The sequence below is a fragment of the Elephas maximus genome, chromosome 18 (assembly GCF_024166365.1).
Source record: "Elephas maximus indicus isolate mEleMax1 chromosome 18, mEleMax1 primary haplotype, whole genome shotgun sequence".
Taxonomy (NCBI): Eukaryota; Metazoa; Chordata; class Mammalia; order Proboscidea; family Elephantidae; genus Elephas; species Elephas maximus.
Genome location: NC_064836.1, coordinates 14,589,428 through 14,613,542, shown reverse-complemented (window position 1 = coordinate 14,613,542; position 24,115 = coordinate 14,589,428). Strand labels below are relative to the sequence as shown.

The 24,115-nt window shown below is 40.3% G+C and overlaps 1 protein-coding gene across 3 annotated transcripts in view; it reads left to right on the top strand.

Moving 5' to 3' along the window:
• Positions 1-1,021: 1,021 nt before the first annotated feature.
• The window catches only part of RBBP5 (RB binding protein 5, histone lysine methyltransferase complex subunit), a 46,273-nt gene continuing 23,179 nt past the window's right edge, over positions 1,022-24,115 (top strand). For all 3 annotated transcript variants that reach the window (XM_049857953.1, XM_049857952.1, XM_049857951.1), the window contains exons 1-3: positions 1,022-1,170; positions 11,043-11,068; positions 12,117-12,289. In XM_049857953.1, coding sequence (XP_049713910.1) covers positions 1,152-1,170; positions 11,043-11,068; positions 12,117-12,289 — 218 coding nt within the window. In that variant the 5' untranslated portion in view covers positions 1,022-1,151. The remainder of the gene's footprint in view (positions 1,171-11,042; positions 11,069-12,116; positions 12,290-24,115) is intronic.

The window sequence follows — 24,115 nt, the reverse complement described above, 5'->3', positions numbered from 1 at the left end:
GAACTCAATGAGATAATTTAGTGGAAAGAGATTTGTAAATAATAATAGCTAATATTTACTGGGCACTTACTGTTCTAAGTGTTTTATACGTGTTAACTCATTTCATCCTCACAGCAAACCTGTAAATACTACTGTCATTATAATCCTCACTTTATGCATAAGAAAACTGAGGCACAGAGGATGAAATATTGCCCAAGGGGTGGAGTTAGTACAGGACAGAACTGGGATTATTGCCACTAAATCCACGTGGGGATCTAGCTCGAGTCCTATTTTCTGCAGCGAGCCTCCACTGCTCTTTCTTTTTTGTTTTAGCCCGCAGAATCCAGTCTGTAATGTACCTTCTGGAACTTGTTTATATAAAACTTGCCCCCCTCGTCAGTCACCATCAACAGGCCTCTAATCTTATCACAGTCCTATCTGCCTGAGGTCCCGAGACTCAGCCCACCTCTCATCCCGTTTCATTTTCATGGTGTCCTGTCAACGCTGGGTCCGCGGTATAGTCTTGGAGATGAAAGCCCTGCGTAGCGTACAGGATGCGTTTCTCAGGGATTAATGGCATATACTTACAAATGTGAAATAATTTCCGCGAGGCTGAACTAGATAAACGGGAATTAGCCAATATACCAGGTGAGTACACGCCCAGACAACCTCAACAGCGCTAACAGCCGAGCTCTGAGGGGAGACCTTTCCCGCTTTTCCTCTGTCAGCTAGACTTGCCCGGAACCTTTTCTGCTGAACCTGATGCAGCCCGCCGGGCCAATGAGGCTGAACACACAACATAGAAGGACAAGTAGTCTAACGGTGTGCCTGAAATTTATGGCTCATTTACATGCTCCCGAGGAAAACGGCTTTAAATACTTGCACTTTTTAAAGTACCAAAAAATTATTCCATTTTTATCTCTTAAAGATGACCATAATAAAATAATTTTAAGTTAGTTAGTTTTTTTTTTTTTGTTAGGCATAATTATGGACAGCCCACTTGAAGCGACTAAGGAAGGCGGGGAAAAGAAAGCGGAAGCCGCGGGCCTTCTAAGCCAGAAAGTCTTTGGAGCTTGCGCCAGGCTGTTCGCAGTATCCCACTTAGACGCAGGCCGGGAGGGGGAGAAGGCGTTGCTGCCGGAGCGGAGACCAGGCGGCCAGCGTCCGCAGGGATGAACCTCGAGTTGCTGGGTGAGGAGGGCTATGGTTGCGTCTTAGAGAACGCTTTGGTCCTGCAAAGGAAGGAACCCGGATGGGAGTAGGCTCTGGCTGCAACCTTAGGGACACGGTTCGGCGATGGCTCATTGGGCGCCCCTGGTAGGGAGCAGCAGCACCAGGAGGAAGCCCCGCACCTGCCCTAGCAGAGTGCATTGCCTTTCCTGAGGCCACTTTCAGATTAGTTGTGGAGCGATAGGGAGAGACTGTGTGTGACTAAGTGATCGCGAGTATCGCAGGTGCAGAAGTAGCTCAGAGCAGACAGGACCAGAGTTGTTGGAGAAGTCAGACTTGGGCTGCAGCTTTGAAGACTTGCAAGGGGGTTGGGTACCTGGGCAGCCTCATTCTTTTTGTAGAAACGTGAATATCTAAGGAAGGGAACTTAGAAATCTTGTAGGAGTAGGTCTCATTGAACCGATGAGAAAAGGCTCAGAGGGTAGGGACTTGAAGGCATACTTGGCACTGGGATCCAGTTATCTTAGCTTCGTGTTTCAGGTCCTTAACTACCAGGGAGGATGTGTAAAACACTGAGGTGTGAACTGCTGAGGCAGTTAGTTGCCGTTTGTCATTCTCTGGTTGTTTTTTCACCCTTGCCCCGTACCCACCTTGTTTAAAAACTGTAGATCCTTCTGAGCTTTCATTAAGTGATGTTTAGCATGGTGGCCTAGGGAAAGTTTAGCGTGGTCTGAGAAAGTGTCCAAGAACCTTTAAACGACTTGCTGTCCTCAATAATCAAGTTTCTCTTAAAAAAAAAAAAAAGTAAAAAGATGTATACAATGTGCTGATTGTCCAAAGGGCTAGAAAGATATTTAAGAAATGGTTTTTGCCTTTGAGGACCTTTTGTTAAGCAGAGAGATTAAGGTGATTCCGTAAACAGTCGTAATGTACCACAGAACATAGTAAGGCCTGTAAGAAGATTTAGAAGAGGGAATGAATATCTCTGGGGCCGAGGAAGAGAGGCGATTAGAAAAAAACCCTGTTGAGGAGTTGGTGTTTTAAGTGGGCACTTGAGGGTGGTAAAACAGTGACAGGCTGACTTTGAAGATACGGGGAGGGTTGCTCACTAGGAATGTGCTTGAGCCAAGACCCTAGTGAGAAAGTGTCTGGATACCTAAGAGATTTTCCTGATTGGACAAGTTGTGGGTACTGTGAATGAAGGGAAGGCCCAGAGATGGGGTTGGTGCCATCTGTTTCGTGGAAACACTAGAATACTCATCTGAGAAGTTCGTGCTTTTTAAGGAAGGTAAGGCATATCCGTTGAGAAGGGTTTTGACCTGATAAGTGACTCAATCAAAGGTATGATTTTGTAAGACTTACCTGACAGCAATGTGTAGTCGAGTCTTGGAGGCGGGTGAGACCCGTTTGAAGGACTAGTATAGATGAAGGATAAGAAAAGACTGAGCTAGGAAATGGAAAGAAAAGACATTGAGGAAATTTGAGAATTACTGACTGTGGTGGTGGTGAGGAAGAAAGTGGAGTGAACAATGGTGGGAGCTAATGATGGTGTTATTAATATTTAAGGACTGTGGGAAGGACAGTTAGCTTTGGATACTGAGTGTCCCACACTTAGAATTGTGGGTCTGGGGTTCGGGAGACAGATTTGGATTTATGAGTGAGATTCGTAATCATTTTGCAGGTGGGATAATTGAAATCTTGTGAGTAGATGCCATAGCCAAGGGAGAAGGTGGGAGGGCAGAAGAGAAAACTGCCAAGGACAGAATCTTTGATAATTATATGTAGGGAGAGAGAGGAGGAATAGAAGGTCAGAAGTAATAGTAGTAATAATAACAAATTAGCTAACAGTTAGTTATATAGTACTTAATATGAGCTAGGCATCTTTTCAAGTGCTTTTCCTATCTTTATCCACGTAGAGGTACAGGAGAATCCAGGTTGGTATGGAAGTGCTAGAAACCAATTATAGAGCAATTGAGGCTGAGAGCTGGGAAAGGGCTGCTCTTTTTAGTCCTTATGCAGCTTGGGAGCCCTCAGTGACTTGAACAGAAGACAGATTGCAGTAGACTTAGGAGGATATGGGAGGTGAAATGGAGGCAAAGGGTTGACTTATTTTTAAAAAGTTAAGGTTGAAGGAAAGGTAATAATAGGCTGGGAAACCCTGGTGGCGTAGTGGTCAAGTGATATGGCTGCTAACCAAGAGGTCGGCAGTTCAAATCCGCCAGGCACTCCTTGGAAACTCTATGGGGCAGTTCTACTCTGTCCGGTAGGGTCACTATGAGTCGGAATCAACTCAGCAGCAGTGGGTTTGGTTTTTTTTTTGGACCTTGAAAGAGATAGCAGGATTATGGGAAAGGCTTTTTCTTGAATGATACAGAAGATTCATGAGGGTGAAACTTAAGAAGACATACTTAGCTTTGGAAGGTTAGATAGTTTAAAAGAAGACTAGGTTTAAAAGATATAAATCTTTGTGAAATGATTCTGGGTTTTAAAATGAGCAAGTTAATGGTTGCAGATAAAAAGGAGCAGAAGTGATATGATTGTGGGAACATATTAAAAGACATCTGGCCAGATAAAGGAAATTAGTGTAATGTAGGCCACCCAAGTGGCCCATAGACAGGGCACTAATTTTTCACTTCTGTAATTTTTTGGTGGGTGGGTAATCACTGTTTGAGCTCTTGCTGTGTATCAGGCAGTATGCAGTGGGGATACAGAGTTAAATAAGACGAGTTTTTACACGTATTTTACCATGACTCACAGTAAGAAATCTATTTTGTATTATAACTCATTATGCTATTTTATACCACAACTCCTTATGCATATATACACATAGAACTCAGTTTCTTGAAATTATACTTGCCCTTACACTCACTGTCTGCTTATATTTTCTATTCTATTCAAAAACTTTGCAGCTCACTAAAACGATGATTTATGGTGGATTGAGTCTTACAGTTTGGAAAACATTGAAATGAGACACAGCCTTTGCCCTGGATGAATGCATAGTACTAGCAGGAGAGACAAACAAGTAACTGTATATAGTACAGAACTATAATAAAAGAATATATCATGGGAATTCAGATATTTGAAATCCATATAATTAAAAGAGTGATCAATTCTGCATTGGCGGCAGTGGGGCTGGCAGTAGAATTTGGGGATAGCTTTACGGAAGAAGTGCTGTTTAACTGAAACATTAAAGGCAGAGGAGGATTTTTCCTGAGGGACAAGTTGGAGAAGATAATTTCCGGTGGAAAGAATGACATGAACAAAATTTCTGTGGCCTGAATGTGTGTGTCATGTTCAGGAATGGTTGTTAGTCTGCAGCTGGTGCATAGGGTGGGTTGTGCAAGGTTCAAGACTAGGTGCTGGGAATTAGCCAATGATAAAAATTGGAAATACTGGTTGGAGTGGAAATGAAATTGCTTTTTAGCATTATACTTAGGAATTTAGTGTATTGTTTAGGAGGGAAGGTTTTTAAGCAGGTGACTAACCTGATGAGATTTGAGACTTAGTAAATTGACTCTGGCAGCTTTCTGAAGGATTGATTGAGGGAGGCAAGACTGGAGCAAGGAAAATGTAATCATGGTAATGATGGCATAGGATTTGGGTGGAATCAGTTACTGAGACACCTGCAAGGCGCGTTTCTTTAGCAGAAATGTTGGCATTGTCACCACCTGGTAGATAGAGGAGGCAAAATGGAAATTACTGATCTGGACCTAACAGTTGCAACAGGGAGGGATTGGCTGGCAAGGAGAAAATAATAGGATCTTTGGGAGACGGGGTCTGTGAAATCTTAGAGCTCATGGTGATCAAGTCTTCAGGGAGGTGAATGTTAAAAAATTCAGAGAATAGACACTATTGAACGTCGTGAGAGTGGGCAGAAGAAGGCTGCAGAGGCCTGGAAAGCAGTTTGGAGAAAGGATCCTGATAGGAAAAAACGGAAGAGGTACCAGAAGAAGCCGGTGTGGTTGTACTGAATGCTGTCTAAATTCAGATTCAAAAAACACCTGTAGAAGAGAAGTGGATGCAGCCATGTGTGAGGGGGAACACGAGTTTTTAAGGTTCATGTCAGGAAAGCTAACACATTGGAGGCTGAAACTGTAAAAATGAGGCTAAAAAAAAAAAAGGTTTTTAAAATTATATGGTAGGAAGAGCAAGAGAGTTTATATGTAGGATATGAAGAGCAGTAAATCTGCTTGGGTTAGATGGTGTAACACCAAATTTTTTTTTTTTTAATTGTGCTTTAAGTGAAAGTTTACAAATCAAGTCAGTCTCTCATACAAAAACCAACCCCTTGCTATGTACCCCTAGCTGCTCTCCCCGCAATGAGACTGCACACTCCTCCTCTCCACCCTGTATTCCGCATGTCCATTCAACCAACTCCTGTCCCCCTCTGCTCTCTCATCTCGCCTCCAGACAGGAGCTACCCACATAGTCTCATTATTTGAGCCAAGAAGCCCACTCCTCTCCAGTATCATTTTCTGTCTTATAGTCTAGTCCAATACCTGTCTTAAGAGTTGGCTTTGGAAATGGTTCCAGTCTTGGGCTAACAGAGGATCTGAGGGCCATGACCTCTGGGGTCCCTCCAGTCTCAATCAGACCATTAAGTCTGGTCTTTTTAGGAGAATTCGAGGTCTGCATCCCACTACACTCCTGCTCCATCAGGATTCTCTGTTGTGTTCTCTGTGAGGGCAGTCATTGGTGGTAGCCGGGCACCATCTAGTTCTTCTGGTCTCAGGCTGTTGTATTCTCTGGTTTATGTGGCCCTTTCTGTCTCCTGGGCTCATGTTTACCTTGTGTCTTTGGTGTTCTTCGTTCTCCTGTGCTCCAGGTGGGTTGAGACCAATTGATGCATCTTAGATGGCTGCTCGCTAGTGTTTAAGACCCCAGATACCACGTATTCTGGATAGGAGAAGAAGGGCGTATAGGAATTTACCCAAATGCATATACAGGTTAGGCTGTAGATATTTTTACATACTTATTTGTATGTACAGCATGCAAACACCTGCCCAAAAAGAGGAGCGCCGGAAGGGACAGGAAGACTGGATGAATGGAAAACAGGGAACAGGGTGGAAAGGGGGAGAGTGATGGCACATTGTAGGGATTGCAACCAGTGTCACAAAACAATTTGCATATAAATCTTTGAATGAAGAACTAACTTGCTCTATAAACTTTCACTTTAAGCACAGTTAAAAAAAAGTGATAAATTTTATGCAATTTCAGATGGAACAAAGACAAATGTACTGTAAGGCCATTTAGTGAGGAGTTTATTTATATGGAGTCCTTGGGTGGTGCAAATTGTTAATATGCTTGTCTGCTCACCAAAACGGAGGTTCAAGTCACCCCAGAGGTGCCTCAGAAGAAAGGGTGTGGCAACCTCCTTCCAAAAAAATCAAAGGCATTGAAAACCCTATGTTAGGAGCACAGTTCTACTCTGACACAAATGGGGTCGCTGTGAGTTGGAATTGACTCTTCAACAACTTTTTATTTTTCTCCCTGATTTTTAAAATTTAATGTATAGGATTACAGCTAACTGTGCATCTGGAAGAAAAAAGTTACAATTCTTGTCTTACACCACATGTAAAACTAAATTCTAGGTAAAATAAAAAAATGTTTTTAAAGAACAAGAATCTTAGAAGACATTTAGGAGAGCACATGTGTAATCTAGGGATGGTGAAGACCCTAACTTAGAAAGGAAAACCAGAAGCTCTGAGAGAAAAGAGAAATATACTTGACTCTATTAAAATTGAGGAGACCTGGTGGCACAGTAGTTAAGTGCCTGGCTGCTAACCAGATGGTCAGCAGTTGGAACCCACTAGCCGCTCCTCAGGAGGAAGATGAGACAGTGTGCTTCTGTAAAGATTACAGCCTTGGAAACCATGTGGGGCAGTTCTGCTGTGTCCTGTAGGGTTTCTGGGAGTTGGAATTGACAACAACGAGTTTGGTTTGGTCTATAAAAATTAGAACATTTTGCATGGCAATAGTTTCCATAAACAGTCAGAAGACTTAGAAAAAAATTGCAATGCAGATAACAGAGTTGATACATTATAAAGCAAGTTTCTACATTGGTAAGAGGCCATCTGATTTTGTTCTATGACTTATTTACTCATATATTTTTTTTCCCCCTTTTTGGTCATGTTTTCCATTTCTGGGTACTAACTGCTAATGTAAAGAAAAGCTATTTTTGAATATTTCTCTTATATATCAAACCACCTTACCTTATTTCTTACTAATTTGAGTCCCTTGTTTTTTAAAATAATTTTTATTGTGCATTAAGTGAAAGTTTACAAATCAAGTCATTCTCTCACACAAAAACCCCGTATACACCTTGCTACACACTCCCAATTACTCTCAACCTAATGAGACAGCCGGCTCTCTCCCTCCACCCTCTCTCTTCATGTCGTTTTCGCCCGCTACTAACCCCCTCCACCCTCTCATTTCCCCTCCAGGCAGGAGTTGCCAACATAGTCTCAAGTGTCCACCTGATCCAAGAAGCTCCCTCCTCACCAGCATCCCTCTCCAACCCACTGTCCAGTCCAATCCATGTCTGAAGAGTTGGCTTCGGGAATGGTTCCTGTCCTGGGGCAACAGAAGGTCTGGGGGCCATGACCACCGGGGTCCTTCCAGTCTCAGTCAGACCATTAAGTCTGGTCTTTTTATGAGAATTTGGGAATTTGAGTCACTTTTTAAGTTATAGTTTCTTCTGTTTGCCAGGTGCTCAACGATATTAGCAAATGAGAAGTAGTTTTCTCTTTATTTAACGTTTAGACCAATTATTTCATTTTCCTATCTTATTCCATTGGCTAGACCCTCTAAGATGATATTGATTAATAATGATGGTAGTATCCCTTCCTAGTTACGGATATTAAGTGAAATGATTTTAATGTTTTGCCTTTAGAATACTGTTTGTGTTTTTTGGTAGATTTTTAAAAAATCATTTCTATAGTCTTCTATTCCTGTTAGTAGAGATGGCTGTTCAGTTCTATCAAATGGGTTTTCAGAATCTACTGATGCTTTTTTACATTCCTGACTGGAGATTTGCATCAGATTGCATTGTGCTGTGAGTGTGTTTGGAGCGGTCTTGCCATAATGCTTCCTTGTCTGCAGTCCTGTTCCTGTTTTGTTTCTGCTGTACCCATGAATGCCTTGTATGGTAGAATAACAAATCCCAGATTCTTTATGTTTAGAATTTGATTATAACTGCTGGGAAGCACTGTTCTAGTCTGCAGAATCTAAAGGTGAAATACTGTGTACCATTTTATGTTCTTAAGTGAACAGAACTGTTTTCTTTTTGTACCATCTTTATCAGGTTTTGGTATGAAGAATTATGTTGGCTTTAATAAAAACCAAGAGTGAAGCCTTTCATTTTTTTCCCCCTATCTGCTCAGGAATAGTTTGAATAACTTAGTAATTATCTGCTCCTTGAGATTTAGGGGAAATTGCCCACAAAACCATTTGGGCCTATTGCTTTTTTTTTTTTTTTCAGTGGTGGAACTTAAACAGTTTTTCAATGTGTTCCTCACTCATTGATCCGGTCAAGAATTTTTCTTCTGTAATCCATCTTGGGGAGCCCTGGTGGTGCAGTGGTTAAGCATTCAGCTGCTAACCAACCAAAAGGTCGACAGTTTGAATCCACCAGCTGCTCCTTGGAAACCCTATGGGACAGTTCTACTCTGTCCCATAGGGTGGCTGTAAGTTGGGATCAACTCGACAACAGTAGGGTTTTTTTTTTTTTTTTTTAATCAATTTTGGAAATTGTGTTTTGCTATAAAAGTCATTCATGTTTTCTGAATTAGCAAGATATTACGAAGTTAAATCTCTTAAAATTTGTTTTGATTACTAGTGTTTATACCCTTTGGTCTACACATCTTTGGGAATCTTTTTTTTCATGATCTTCAAAACCAAGCATACCTGGCAATTAGTATAATTGTAACACAGTGTTGTGGGCGGCTGGAAGGTGGGGAGTATAAATGTGGTCTTGAGTTTTCTCTAAGGAATGGCCTCACACTCCCATAGCCCCATTTACCGGGATTCTTGCTCTGGCCGTTCAGCCAAAGTGCCCTAAATCGGCTTCGCCTTTTTTATGAGTCACTTTCTCTGGTGCTCCTTTAAACTCCTTACTCTAATTCCATTGACTAGACAGGCCCTCAAAAAACAGACAGATAAAACAAGAAACTCCCAAACAAAATAAAATCGGGATAAGCCATGTTGAAACAGAGGTTGAATTGGTGTCTGGATCCTTGATGCTGTAGCGCTGGATAAGAAGTTAGGGTTCCCTTCCCCCAACCAAGAGATCGCACTCTGCGCCTTCACAGAGTGAGTACTTTCCACTTAGTTTGGACTCTTTTGTTTTGTTTTTAATTTCTGAATAAGCAGTCCTTTTGTTTTTTGTTTCTCAACCCTGTAAATGTAGATGTATGACTGATTTGGAAGGATGTATAAGATTCATTGTTAAATCGAAGAATCGAGTCACAGAAAAATATGTGTAGTATTTTATTAAAAAAAAAGTTAAATATGCAAATATTTTTAGCTTTTTAAGCTTTCACCTTGGTGAGTGGGGTGGAGAGGGGAAGGTCTGATTTTTAAATCGTGTGTCTCTGGGTTACTGGCTCCAGTGCTGCGTTTCATTCTCTCGTGATTGCGCGCAGTCAGCCGCCGTAGGTTTGCTGCACTTTACATAAACCAAATGATTGACCTTTCGGGCACGTAGTTATTTTTTTAATCTTTGTTTCAGTTTTCTTAACTTAAGACCTTCAAATCAGTTTTCACTCTTTAGTTTTCCATTAATTTTTGTAAAATGAGGACAAAATGCAATAGAACTGATTTTCAAACTTTTTTTTTAAGCTGCAGACCTCTTTTTAAAATGAAATCTTATTTGGATGCCCAGTATGTAAAGCAGCTTCTTCAGACCTGTAGTTCCTAGAGAATAACTGAAAAACCACTGTAATAAAGTAATCTAGGTAATTACATAAATACTGACAATGACGGTTCTGCTGCTGAAATTAAATTCCTCTTATCATCACACCCTCATATTATAGCTTGAAATATTTGTTTCTAACGTGCAAATATCACTGAACATAGGAAAGGCATTTAGGGATGTATGTATCAAAGTATTATTTGCTCAAGAAATGAATGTAGGGAATCCAGTGTTCAAGAAACTGCCAGGTTGTGTTACAGCCCAAATGCTTTATCTGAAAGGCTTCAGAGTGGTTAAGACTTCAGATAATGTGGCAAGTTTGATTCTTGTGCTTCATCTTAGTAAATATAGAAATAAATTGTGAACTGCCCAAAGAGTGTGGAGGAGAAAGAATATTGTTAGACCTGGATATGCCAGCAGGTTTCAGCTTTTTGGTCATAGGACCCCTTGATACTCCTAAAAACTTTAGGACTCCAGAGAACTTTAGTTTAGGTGGGTCATAAACATTTTTAGGTCTGTCAGTGCTTACTCATTTTGAAATTAAAACAGAAATTTTGAAGTTTGTTATTTAAAAATAGCCATAATAAGCCCATTGCATGTTTATATAAAAAAATGTATTTTTGTGAAAAATGACCATCTTCTGAACCAAAGAATATTTAGTGAGAAGGGTGATATTATTTTACGTTTTTACAAATTTCCTTCATGTGTGCCTTAGTAGAAGTTGGCTGGATTCTAATTCAGTCTGTCATGATATCACAGGTCATGTAGCCTCTGGAACACTCATCTGTATACTTATGAGATAGCGAGAGTGAAAAAAGCAAATATCATTTTAGAGTTACGATAAAAATAGATTTTACCTGTCTGACAGGGCCTCAGGCCTGGGCCCACCTTTGCGAAGCACTGCTGTGTCCCGTTTCTGAGCTGTATGAGCCCTGCTGTGCTGCACACACTCCATCAACACTCTTTCTTTGCTTTCTTGCAGAGTCATTCGGGCAGAACTATCCAGAGGTAAGAGTATACTATTGTGATGTTAGGAACGTGGTAATTACCTAGTGTTTATGTTTGAGGGAAAATGCATTTTGATCCTCGTTTTTTGACATCAAAAGCATGAAGTGTGATAATATATTTTTTGCTATAATAAGGAACTAAATGTTTAATTTTGAGCTGGGGGAAAAGTGGATAGGCAGCTTTGGCTAGAAATCTCACCGTAATCGTTTAAACCTTGTAGTTCATTTACCTCTATATTAAAAAAGCTTTTTTTGTTTTTAGATTGTAGAATTTTCACAGTGCCATTACCTGAACATTAGTTTTTGTTCCCGTGTGCTTTTCTAGTTTTGATTCATGTTTTTCCATAGTAATAATCTACCTGTATGCTATGTGTGTTCTACTTTTTAAAATGTAAAATGTAACACTTGAATGTTTAAGTGTAGTCTTTATGGTTATTTTAAATGATTTCGTATTGATAGAAAAGAATTTGATTTTCCTAATGTTATGCATGGAAACCCTGGTGGTGTAGTGGTTAAGTGCTACAGCTACTAACCAAAGGGTTGGCAGTTCGAATCCGCCAGGTGCTCCTTGGAAACTCTATGGGGCAGTTCTACTCTGTCCTGTAGGGCCGCTATGAGTCAGAATTGACTCGACGGCACTGGGTTTGGTTTTGGTTAATGTTGTGCATACAGGCCATTCTAGGTTTTTTTGTTTGAAATTATTATTTTTTTAAATAAAGCCCAGGAAATTTGATTTCTGGCCCAATAGGCATGATTCTTTTAATGACTTTTGTTATAATTTGCTTAATTGCCCTCCAAAAAGTTTTTCCATAGTTATATGGTAATGTAAGGGATAGCTCACACGTGGTTCCCAAAGGCCTCTGTTGGCTTTTGTAAATGTTTCTTCATTTTGGCTAGTTTAATAGGTCTAAAAAGACACATAGAGATGATTTTGATATACATTACAATTTAAATTTAAGAGAAGTGTCTGAAGTGATAGAGAAGCTCTAAGAAGTAATTTGGATACTGGCTGTTGTTGTCACTCTTCTTGTCTTCGTTGTAACTTTTAGGAAGCTGATGGCACTTTGGACTGTATCAGCATGGCCCTGACTTGCACCTTTAACAGGTGGGGCACACTGCTTGCAGTTGGCTGTAATGATGGCCGAATTGTCATCTGGGATTTTTTGACAAGAGGAATTGCTAAAATAATCAGTGCGCACATCCATCCCGTCTGTTCTTTGTGGTAAGGAGCTTTTTCATGAATACGTTAAAAATATGACTTAAGTTAGAGGAATAAATGGTGACTGTATGTTTGCTAATCTCAATGTGTATATTTTAATAGAGTTTTAAATATTGGGGCATTAATATTTTTTTCATAGCTTATATATATCCTGAACCCACGCTGTACCTTGAAACACTTTTGTAGGGAGAAATTCAGTGTAACATGGACCTCGGTCAGGCTGCCTCTCAGAAGATTTCAGTGCTAAAATGAGATATTTACAGATTGCAGCTGTAGTATAATTGTGATTAAAAAAAACCAAACGATGGCTGTTGAGTTGATTCGGACTTATAGTGACCCTACAGGATAGAACAGAACTGCCGCATAGGATTTCCAAGGAGCAGCTGATGATTTGAACTGCTGACCTTTTGGTTAGCATCCCAACTCTTTTTTTTTTTTTTTTTAATTTTTATTGTGCTTTAAGTGAAAGTTTACAAATCATGTCGGACTCTCATACAAAAATTTCTAAACACCTCGCTATGTACTCCTAATTGCTCTCCTCCTAATGAGACAGCATACTCCTTCCCTCCTCTATTTCTTTTCGAGTCTATCCAGCCAGTTTCTGACCCTCTCTACCCTCTCATCTCCCCTTCAGATAGGCGATGCCGACATAGTCTCGTGTGTTTACTTGATCCAAGAAGCTCATTCTTCACCACTATCATTGTCTATCTCATAGTCTACTCCAATCCCTGTCTGAAGAGTTAGCTTTAGGAATGGTTCCTGTCTTGGGCTAACAGAAGGTCTGGGAACCATGACCTCTGGCATCCTTCTAGTCTCAGTCAGGCCATTAAGTCTGGTCTTTTTACGAGAATTTGGGGTCTGCATCCCACTGCTCTCCTGCTCCCTCAGGGGTTCTCTGTTGTGTTCCCTGTCAGGGCAGTCATCGGTTGTAGCTGGGCACCATCTAGTTCTTCTGGTCTCAGGCTGATGTAGTCTCTGGTTTATGTGGCCCTTTCTGTCTCCTGGACTCGTAATTACCCTGTGTCTTTGGTGTTCTTCCTTCTTATTTGATCCAGGTGGGTTGAGACCAATTGATGCATCTTAGATGGCCACTTGCTAGCGTTTAAGACCACAGACGCCACTCTCCAAAGTGGGAGCATCCCAGCTCTTAAGCACTGAGCTGCCAGGGCTCCACTGGGCCACCAGGGCTCCATAATTGTGATGCAAAACCAAAAACCCAGTGCCGCCGAGTTGATTCTTACTCATAGCGACCCTATAGGACAGAGTAGAAATGCCCCATAGAGTTTCCAAGGAGTGCCTGGTGGATTCAAACCTCCGACCCTCTGGTTAGCAGCTGTAGCACTTAACCACTACGTCACCAGGGTTTCCATGATTGTGATATTGACCTTTAATTTAGAATGAAAAACTTTGGAGTTCGGAGGGAAGTTTGTCATTTAATCTCGCCTTATCCAATTTATCTTGGATTCCAACAGTTTCAGTGATCACAAGTGTGCCTATTTTTCTTAGTCATCTAGTGCTGCTTTAACAGAAATACCACAAGTGGATGGCTTTACCAAAGAGAAGTTTATTCTCTCGCAGTCCAGTAGGCTAGAAGTCCAAAATCAGGGTGCCAGCTCCAGGGGAAGGCTTTCTCTCTCTTGTTTCTGGAGGAAGGTCCTTGTCTTCAGTCTTTCCTTCGTCTGGGAGCATCTCGGCACAGGAACCTCAGGCCCAAAAGATGTGCTCTGCTCCTGGCAGTGCTTTCTTGGTAGTCTGAGGTCTGCAACTTTCTGCTTGCTTCCCTTTTCTTTTATCTCCTGTAAGACAAAATGTGGTGCAGGCCACACCCCAGGGGAACTCCCTTTACGTTGGATCAGGGATGTGACCTGGTGAGGGTTTTACGGTCCCACCCTAATCCTTTTTAATGTAAAATTGCAATCACAAAATGGAGGACAACCACAGAATACTGGGAATCATGGCCTAAGCAATGGTTATCAGAAGGTATATATACAGCCGTAAGAAAGTTTTTAAAAACTACACAAACAGGAAAATGCCTGGACAGTGTTAAGGAGGAAAAAAAAGCAAAATATAAAATAGAATATGGCACAATTACAAACTATGTTTTTAAAAAACTCTATACAGCAACTTATTATTTACGGTAACAAAAATACTTTTGTATTTTTGGGGGGACATAATTCAATCCATGACACTATTCCTTCACTGAATTAAAGTTACTAAGAGCTTTCTACCAAATATATTGAGCTGAAATCTGCTGTTATATAAATTCTCATTGATTTCACTCTTACTGTCTCAAACTATTTCAAAAAATTTTATTTTGGGGCAGCACCTTTTTTTTTTTAAGTAAATTTGGAGCCTCAAAAAGCACCTAATCAGATCTAGGTTTATGAAACTGTAAATATTTCCTTTTGTTTAATTGGAAGCAGCAATGATACCATAATACACTGGATTGGGAAGAGGCCTGAATCCCAGTGTAGGCTTGGCCACCAGTGGACTGATTGGTGGCTTTGAGCAGAATTCTTCTCTAATACCTGAAATGAGACCGCTGGCCTGGATGCTCTCGTAGGTCCCTCCCAGCACCTTTGCATTTCATTTCTTTTTTGTTGTGTTGTTGCAAGAAAGATTTAAATATATACGTATATTTTTAAGTTTTATTAATATGTGTGTATATATATAATTCACATACATAAAATCCATCTATTTAAATATGTGCTATTTTGTGGTTACATTGTATTTAGAGTTGTGCAGCCATCACAATCTAGGGTTAGAACCTCATATGCACTAAAAATATATATTTTTATTATAAAATAATATATGCTAATTTAGAAAATTATGAAAAATACAGCAAAGTAGACGAAAGAACTGATGTCTCCCATAGTCCCATCACCCAAATATTACTACTGTAAATATTTTAATATTTAATTTACTAAATTAAATATTTAAGGTGGAGTAGTGGTTTTTAGTGGTTAAGAGCTATGGCTGGTAACCAAAAGGTCATCAGTTCAAATCTACCAGGCGCTCCTTGGAAACCCCATGAGGCAGCTCTACTCTGTCCTATATGGTTGCTATGAGTCGGGATCTGAGTCGGGATCGGTTGCTATGAGTCAGAATCTCGATGGCAGTGGGTTTGGTTTGTTTTTTTTTTTGTTACCGTCAATACTTTAATAAGTTGCTGTATAGAGTTTTTTAAAAACATAGTTTGTAATTGTGCCATATTCTATTTTATATTTTGCTTTTTTTTCCTCCTTAACACTGTCCAGGCATTTTCCTGTTTGTGTAGTTTTTAAAAACTTTCTTACGGCTGTATAATATACCTTCTGATAACCAAAACCAAACCCAGTGCCGTCGAGTCTATTCCGACTCATAGTGACTCTATAGGACAGAGTAGAACTGCCCCATAGAGTTGCCAAGGAGCACCTGGTGGATTCGAACTGCCGACCCTTTGGTTAGCGGCCATAGCACTCAACCACTGTGCCACCAAGATTTCCATACCTTCTGATAGATAAACCATAATTTGCTTAATCATTTTTTTTTTTTTTTTTTGCTTTCTGCCGCGTAGTGTTTGGTGAATGTCTTTGTGTCTAAAATTTTTCTCTCTATATTCTTTTGTTTTTTCAGCAGACATTGAACAGGTACTGTGTTAGGCACTGGGGACACAAAAACAAATAAGAAGTTTGTGATTAGTAGTGGGAGGGACATGTGTACACAGGTATGTATAATAAAGCTTTATGGTCCTATACAAGAGCTGTATTTGAGATTTAGTGGAGAAGAAGCTGCAAAGGAGGAGGTGGTCAGCTGTGTAGAGGGGATAACCCAAACCAAACACATTGCTGTCGAATTGATTTCAACTCATAGTGACCCTGTGGGACAGAGTAGAACTGCCCCACAGGGTTTCCAAGGCTGTAATCTTTATGGAAGGAGACTGCCACAGCTTTCTCCCACCGAGCAGCTGGTGGGTGGTAAGATGAGTAGGTGTCTGCCAGGTGTATTCTAGGCAGAGGGAGCCGCACAGGCAAAGGCACATTGGCTTGAAACAGAGTGGTAAGATGGGGAACTGCAAGTAGGTCAGGGTAGCTGGATTGTGGAATGGGAGGTGTGATATGGCAAGAGCCAGGGTTACCCAAGACCCTGTCCTGGAGGACCTTGTATGCTGTACTCATGAATTTGTACTTTATCCAGTGCGTCAAATGGCACTGTTAAGCCATTACAAGGTTTTAGGCAGAAAAGTGACAGGATGAGCTTTTATTTTAGAAAGATCTCTAGGGTGGCTTGTGAAGGGACAGCATGTGAAGATAGGAGAATTGCAGTGTTTAGGCTAGAGGTGGTGGGGAATTGAGCCAAGGATAGCTGCAGAGGAATGGAGCTGAGTGAGGCAGATAGGAGAAATGGTAGAAATGATAGGTCTCAGTCCTTCCTTGGATAAGGGGTGTGAGGGAGGTGGAGAAGTTAAGATGGTCTTCAGGTTTCTGATTTGGAAGAAGATAGTCAATAGAAGGTTTAAAGGGGGAATGGTTTGAGATCATGGTTGCATGTCTTCTGACATAGTCATATTTTATTGTAAATATTTGTTTCATGAGTATCTGTGCTGCGAAATGGTAAGTGCTGTGAGTGTATGGACCTAGTCTGTCTTTTCATGGCTGTGTTCCCAGCTGCTAACACTGTACCTGGTATGTAGTAGAAATTCAGAGATTTGTTAGATGAGTGGGGATACCCAATAAGCATTTGGTCTCTGATTTTTCATTAGAGTAGATTTCTAGAAGTACAATAACAGTGAAGGATTTTCTTTTTTCCTTCCAACTTTTTACCTTTTTTTGTCACAAAAGTTATACTTGCTTATTGTTGAATTTTTTTTTTTTTTTTTTAAATTCAAACAACATGTAAGTATGTAAAGTGAAAAACGAAAGTCCTTTGCTTCTTAAGGTAACCACTGTTAGGAGTGTGGGATATGGAATGTGTCTTTCATGTGTAAGGTTTATCTATCTTTTTGTCTATGTGTGTAAGAAATATACATACACATTTATGTGTTTTTAAACAAAAATGGATCCTGCTATATATTTTGTTCTGTAGCTTGCTTTTCCACCTAGTGTTTAGTGAATGTTTTTCTCTCTTGGTGTCTATATAGTTCTATCTCATTATTTTAAGTAGTGTATAGATAGTATTGCATAGTATGCATGCACCATAAATATTTAATTGCTCCCTTATTTTTGGCACACATAAGTATAGTTATAGTAGTTAAAATTAGTGGTTATACATATTTTTCATTTTTCTTTGGTTTAATCTTATTTAGAATATATCTTCGTTATGTAATATTGGAACATATTAGGGACAAGAATGTTTCATCAAGAGAAGGTGTGGGTAGGCATGTTGGTTGTCTTCAACTGTGTAAAGGGCTGGTGTGTGAAAGAGAAGAAGATTGACCCAAGGAGTAGAAGCAGGACTGGTAGATAGTGAGCAGAAGTTAAAGAAACAAGTGTTAGGTCAGAATTGGGAAGAGCTCCCAAGCAGAGGTGCCATGGGTGGGGTGGACTGCCCAGAAAGAACTCTCAGTGGTACTGTCCCTGCTTAGGCTTGTTGTCCCCTTCTTGGAGATGCTACAGAATAAATTCAAGTACTAGGTGGGGGCCGTGGGTACGACTAAATGATTTTAAGATGCTGACACTGGACTTGGTAAATCTACATCTGTCTTTTGTCAGATGTAAGAAAGCATGATAATTCATAATTCTTGACTTTATGGAATTTGGAATTGAAGAATAAATTTTTTTTAAATGCAGAACCACTCTTAGTTTTAACTTCTTTATGATGTAATTTTACAAATTAGATTCCCCATCATTATAACAGGACTACAACTTGTGAAAGAAAAAAATATTATAGTGCAGAAGAGTTTAAAGGGAAAATGGAATCATAGCTAACGTTCTTTCTGTTCTACTTCAAATTGGTGACAAGAACAACAGTAAACGCTGCTCTTCCTTTCTCCCCACTCCTGATCTTGTCCTATTTCCAGTGCTCTTCCAATTTTTTCAGCTGTTTCTTCTGATACTTCATATAGCCAAATAACGTGCGTATACGGCTTTTTCTTGGTTTGTTCATTTTCTGACTTATCTGTGGACTTCCCGTTACAGTATATGTGAATTTTAGCTCACCCTCTTCCCCTCCTGGCATCAAAATTGGGTGGATAGCCTGTTTTTTTGTTGTGAATCCTTAAGTTTCAGCCTCTGTAGACTACTTCTCTGGGGTTCACCTTCTGTAGAAGGATCCTCTGATGGCCTTCCTGAGCCTGACTGCAGTCACTCCAGAGCTTGTGGGAGAAAGGCACCAGAGCCCTTTTGTACGCAGACTTATACTTCATCCTTAGCTTACTCCTGCCTTCCTGTGTCCCTGGACCTTGAATCTAACAATATATTTATCTTGTCTCTGATACAAATAATTATTTATTGATGTATGTTGAACACTCATTGTGTGCCAGGCATTGGGCTAAGAGTTTTATATATACGTGTGTGTGTATCTATATGTATTTAATTTTATCAACAGTCCTCCAAGGATAGATACAATTATTATTCCTATGTTATAGATGAAATCGAAGTTCAGAAAGGTTATGCAACTTGCCTAAGATCGCATAGCTACAAGGGGGAGACCCTAGCTTGAGTACAAGTCTAACTCTTGAGCCCGTGTTCTTAACCACGATACTGTATTAGCAGCCAGTTCCTCAGTAGAAACTCCTCTTCATTCCAAAAGTAAGATGGTTGTTTGGTTTTGTTTTCTGTTTCTTTCTTCGATTTTTATTTCTGTTTTCTTTTCCTGCCTTTCTGTGGGTCACTTGAACATAATTTAGAATTCCATTTTGATTTTTCCGTAGTGTTTTTTAGTGCATTTCTTTGTGTGTGTGTGTGTGTAATAAGAGGTTACTAAATATTACGTTATGTATAATAACTTATCACAGTCTGCTGATGTTGGCATTTACCAATGTGAGTGAAGTACAGAAACCTAACCTCGCTTTGTGTCCATGTATCCTCCCCTGTTTTAACATAGTTGCCTTACATAGTTTCCTCTGTGTACATAGATACAGGAGAACCAGAGCAGTGTTTTTTGTTTCAAATTTCAAATGTAATTTAGAAAACTCTAGAAGAGAAGAAAGCCTATTGTATTTACTCATGTTTTTACTCTTCAGTAGTTCTTCTTTCCTGTCTCCCTCATGTTTTAAGATTCCTTGTTTTATATTTCCTTTCTGTTTAGAGAACTTCCTTTAGCCATTCTTTTAGAGTAGGTCTTGCTGGTGACAAATTCTCTTGGTACCCCTTTCATTCCTGAGGGGTGTTTTTGTTGCATATAGAATTGGGTTGATAATTCTTTCAGCTTTTGAAAACATGCTCCTTCCTTCTGGCCTCCGTGGTTTCTGAGGAAAAATCTGCTGTCATTCAAATTGTTGTTCCCCTGTCGATAAGGTGTCATTTCTCTCTTGCTGCTTTCAAGATTTTTGTTTGCTTTTTAGTGTTCAGAAGTTTGTGTGTCTCAGCATGGATTTCTTTGGGTTTATCTTGTTCGAGGTTTGCTCAGCTTCTTGAATCTCTAGGCTTGTATCTTTTGCCAAATTTGGGGGAAATTTCAGCCACTCTGTCTTCAAATACTTCTATAGCTCTACTTTCTTCTTCCCTTCCAGGACTCTGATGACATGAATGTTAGATCTTTTGTTATAGTCCCACAGGTCCTTGAGGCTCTGTCCCTTTCTTCCCCTGGGTCTGATTTCTCTCTGTGGTTCAGATCGGGTAATTTCTATTGTTCTACCGTCCAGTTCATTGATTTGTCCCTCTGTCATCTCCATTCTGCTATTGAACCCATCTCTTCAATTTTAGTTGTGGTTATTGTATTTTTTCAGTTCTAAAATTTCCATTTGGTTCTTTATATCTTCTATATCTTTGCTGAGATTTTTAATTTTTTTCAGTTGTTTCAAGTGTGTTCATAATTACCTGTTGAAACATTTTTATGTCGGCTGAATTAAAATCCTTATCAGATAATTCTGACATCTGTGTCATCTCAGTGTTACTGTCTGTTGATTATCTTTTTCTCATTCAGGTTGAGATTTTCATGGTTTTGGAGTTGATGAGTGATTTTCATTTGAAGTGTGGACATTGTGGTTATTGTGTTATGAGACTTTGTGTCTTATTTAAAGCCTCTGTGCTAGCATGCCGCCTTCTCAAACTGCACTGGTAGGGAAAGGGAGAGTGCCATTTGTTACTGCCAGATATGGTGGAAGTACAGGTTCCTTACTTGGCCTCATTATTGCAGTGCCTCCACTGAGGTCACTGTGACTGGGAGGGCTAAGGTTGCCTAGTTGCTGGTCCCCAGCAGCCTCCACTGACTCATTAACTGCCTGGCAGGAATGAAAGTCCTGGTTCCCCACTTACCCTTCTCCGTTATCACCCAAGTGAGGGAGGAGGGGTGTCTCATTATATAGCCAGGCAAGGATGGGGGTCTAGACTCTCACGTGGACTTTGTTGATGTGGGTGAGTGTCTTAGTTATCTAGTGCTGCTATAACAGAAATACCGCAAGTGGGTGGCTTCAACAAACAGAAGTTTATTCTCTCATAGCTTAGGAGGCTAGAAGTCCAAATACAGGGCATCAGCTCCAGGGGAAGGCTTTCTCTCTGTTGGCTCTGGGAGAAGGCCCTTGTCTCTTCAGCTTGTTACCTGGGTCCTTGGAGATCTTCATGTGGCTTGGCATCAGTCTTCTGCCATCTCTGTTCTGCTCCCTTGTTTAATCTCTTATCTCAAAAGAGAGTGACTCGGTACGCTTTATACTAATCCTGCCTCATTAACATAACAAGGACAACCTATTCCCCCGAAATGGGATTATAACAACAGGTGTTGAGGTTGGGATTTACAATGCATATTTTGTTGTTGTTAGGTGCCATAGAGTCAGTTCTGACTCACAGTAACCCTATGCACAACAGAACAAAACACTGCCCCATCCTGCGCCATCCTTACAATTGTTGTTTTGGTTGAGCTTATTGTTGGAGCCACTGTGTCAGTCCACTTTGTTGAGGGTCTTCCTCTTTTCTGCTGACCCTGTACTTTACCAAGCATGAGGCCCTTCTCCAGGGACTGATCCCTCCTGACAACGTGTCCAAAGTATGTAAGATACAGTCTCACCATCCTTGCTTCTAAGGAGCATTCTGGTTGTACTTCTCCCAACACAGATTTGTTTGTTCTTTTGGCAGCCCATGGTATAGTCAGTATTCTTCACCAGCACCACAATTCAAGGGCGTCAATTCTTCTTTGGTCTTCCTTATTCATTGTCCAGCTTTCACATGCATATGATGAGATTGAAAATACCATGGCTTGGGGAAGGCGCACCTTATTCAAGGTGACATCTTTGCTTTTCAACACTTTAAAGGGGTCCTTTGCAGCAGATTTACCCAATGCAATGTGTCTTTTGATTTCTTGACTGCTGCTTCCATGGCTGTTGATTGTGGATCCAAGTAGGATGAAATCCTCGACAACTTCAGTCTTTTCTCCGTTTATCATGATGTTGCTCATTGGTCCAGTTGTGAGGATTTTTGTTTTCTTTATGTTGAGGTGCAATCCATACCGAAGGCTGTGATCTTTGATCCTCATTAGTAAGTACTTGAAGTATTTTTCATTTTCAGCAAGGAATAACGCAGGTTGTTAGTCTTCCTCCGATCCTGATGCCCCGTTTCTTCTTCATATAGTCCAGCTTCTCGTATTATTTGCTCAGCATACAGATTGAATAGGTATGGTGAAAGGATACAATCCTGATGCACGCCTTTCCTGATTTTAAATCCGTCAGTATCCCCTTGTTCTGTCCGACCAACTGCCTCTTGATCTATGTACAGGTTCCTCATGAGCACAATTAAGTGTTCTGGAATTCCCATTCTTTACAATGTTATCCATAATTTGTTATAATCCACACAGTCAAATGCCTTTGCATAGTCAATAAAACACAGGCAAACATCCTTCTGGTATTTTCTGCTTTCAGCCAGGATCCATCTGACATCAGCAATGGTATCCCTGGTTCCATGTCCTCTTCTGAAACCAGCCTGAATTTCTGGTAGTTCCATGTTGATAATACTGCTGCAACCACTTTTGAATGATCTTCAGCAAAATTTTGCTTGTGTGTGATATTAATGATATTGTTCAATAATTTCCACGTTCGGTTGAATCATGTTTCTTAGGAATAGGCATAAATACGGATCTCTTCAGTCAGTTGGCCAGGAAGCTGTCTTCCATATTTCTTGGCATAGATGAGTGAGCACCTTCAGCACTGCATCTGTTTGTTGAAACATCTCAGTTGATATTCCATCAACTCCTTGTTTTTCCACCAGTGCCTTCAGAGCAGCTTGGACTTCTTTCTTCAGTACCATCAGTTCCTGATCATTGGCTTCCTCTTGAGATGGTTGAACATCGACTAATTCTTTTTGGTATAATGACTCTGTGTATTCCTTGCATCTTCTTTTGATGCTTCCTGCGTCGTTTAGTGTTTTCCCCATAGAATCCTTCACTATTGCAACTCGAGGCTTGAATTTTTTCTTCAGTTCTTTCAGCTTGAGAAATGCTGAGCATGTTCTTCCGTTTTGGCTTTCTGTCTCCAGCTCTTTGCACATGTCGTTTGAATACTTTGTCTTCTCGAGCCGCCCTTTGAAATCTCCTGTTCAGTTCTTTTACTTCGTCATTTCTTTGTTTTGCTTTAGCTGCTTGACGTTTGTGAGGAAGTTTCAGAGTCTCCTCTGACATCCATCTTGGTCTTTTCTTTCTTTCCTGTCTTTTCAGTGACCTCTTGCTTTCTTCATGGATGATGTCCTTGATGTCATTCCACAACTCGTCTGGTCTTCAGTTACTAGTGTTCAATGCATCAAATCTATTCTTCAGATGGTCTCTAAATTCAGGTGGGATATACTCAAGGTCATATTTTGGCTCTTGTGGGCTTGCTCTGATTTTCTTCAGTTTCAGCTTGAACTTGCATATGAGCAACTGATGGTCTATCTGTTCCACAGTTGGCCAGTGGCCTTGTTCTGACTGATGATATTGAGCTTTTCCGTCATCTCTTTCCACAGATGTAGTCAATTTGATTTCTGTGTGTTCCATCTGGCTAGGTCCATGTGTATAGTTGCTATTGATTTTGGTGAAAGAAGGTATTTGCAATGAAGTCATTGGTCTTGCAAAATTCTATCAGTTGATCTCTGGCATTGTTTCTATCACCAAGGCCATATTTTCCAACTACTGATCCTTCTTTGTTTCCAGCTTTTGCATTCCAGTCACTAGTAATTATCAATGCATCTTGATTGCATGTTCAATCAATTTCAGACTGCAGCAGCTGATGAAAATCTATTTCATCTTTGGCCTTAGTGGTTGGTGCATAAATCTGAATAATAGTCATATTAACTGGTCTTCCTTGTAGGCGTATAGATGTTATCCTATCACTGACAGCATTGTAGTTCAGGATAGATCTTGAAATGTTCTTTTTGGTGATGAATGCGACACCATTCCTCTTCGAGTTGTCATTCCCAGTGTAGTAGACTGTATGATTGTCTGATTCAAAATGGCCAGTACAGTCCATTTCAGCTCACTAATGCCTAGGATATCAATGTTTATGCGTTCCATTTCATTTTTGACGATTTCCTATTTTACTAGATTCATACATTCCAGGTTCCAATTATTAATGGATGTTTGCAGCTGTTTCTTCTCATTTTGAGTCGTGCCACATCAGCAAATTAAGGTCCCGAAAGCTTTACTCCATCCACGTCATTAAGGTCGACTCTACTTTGAGGAGGCAGCTCTCCCCCAGTCATCTTCTGAGTGCCTTCCAACCTGGGGGGCTCA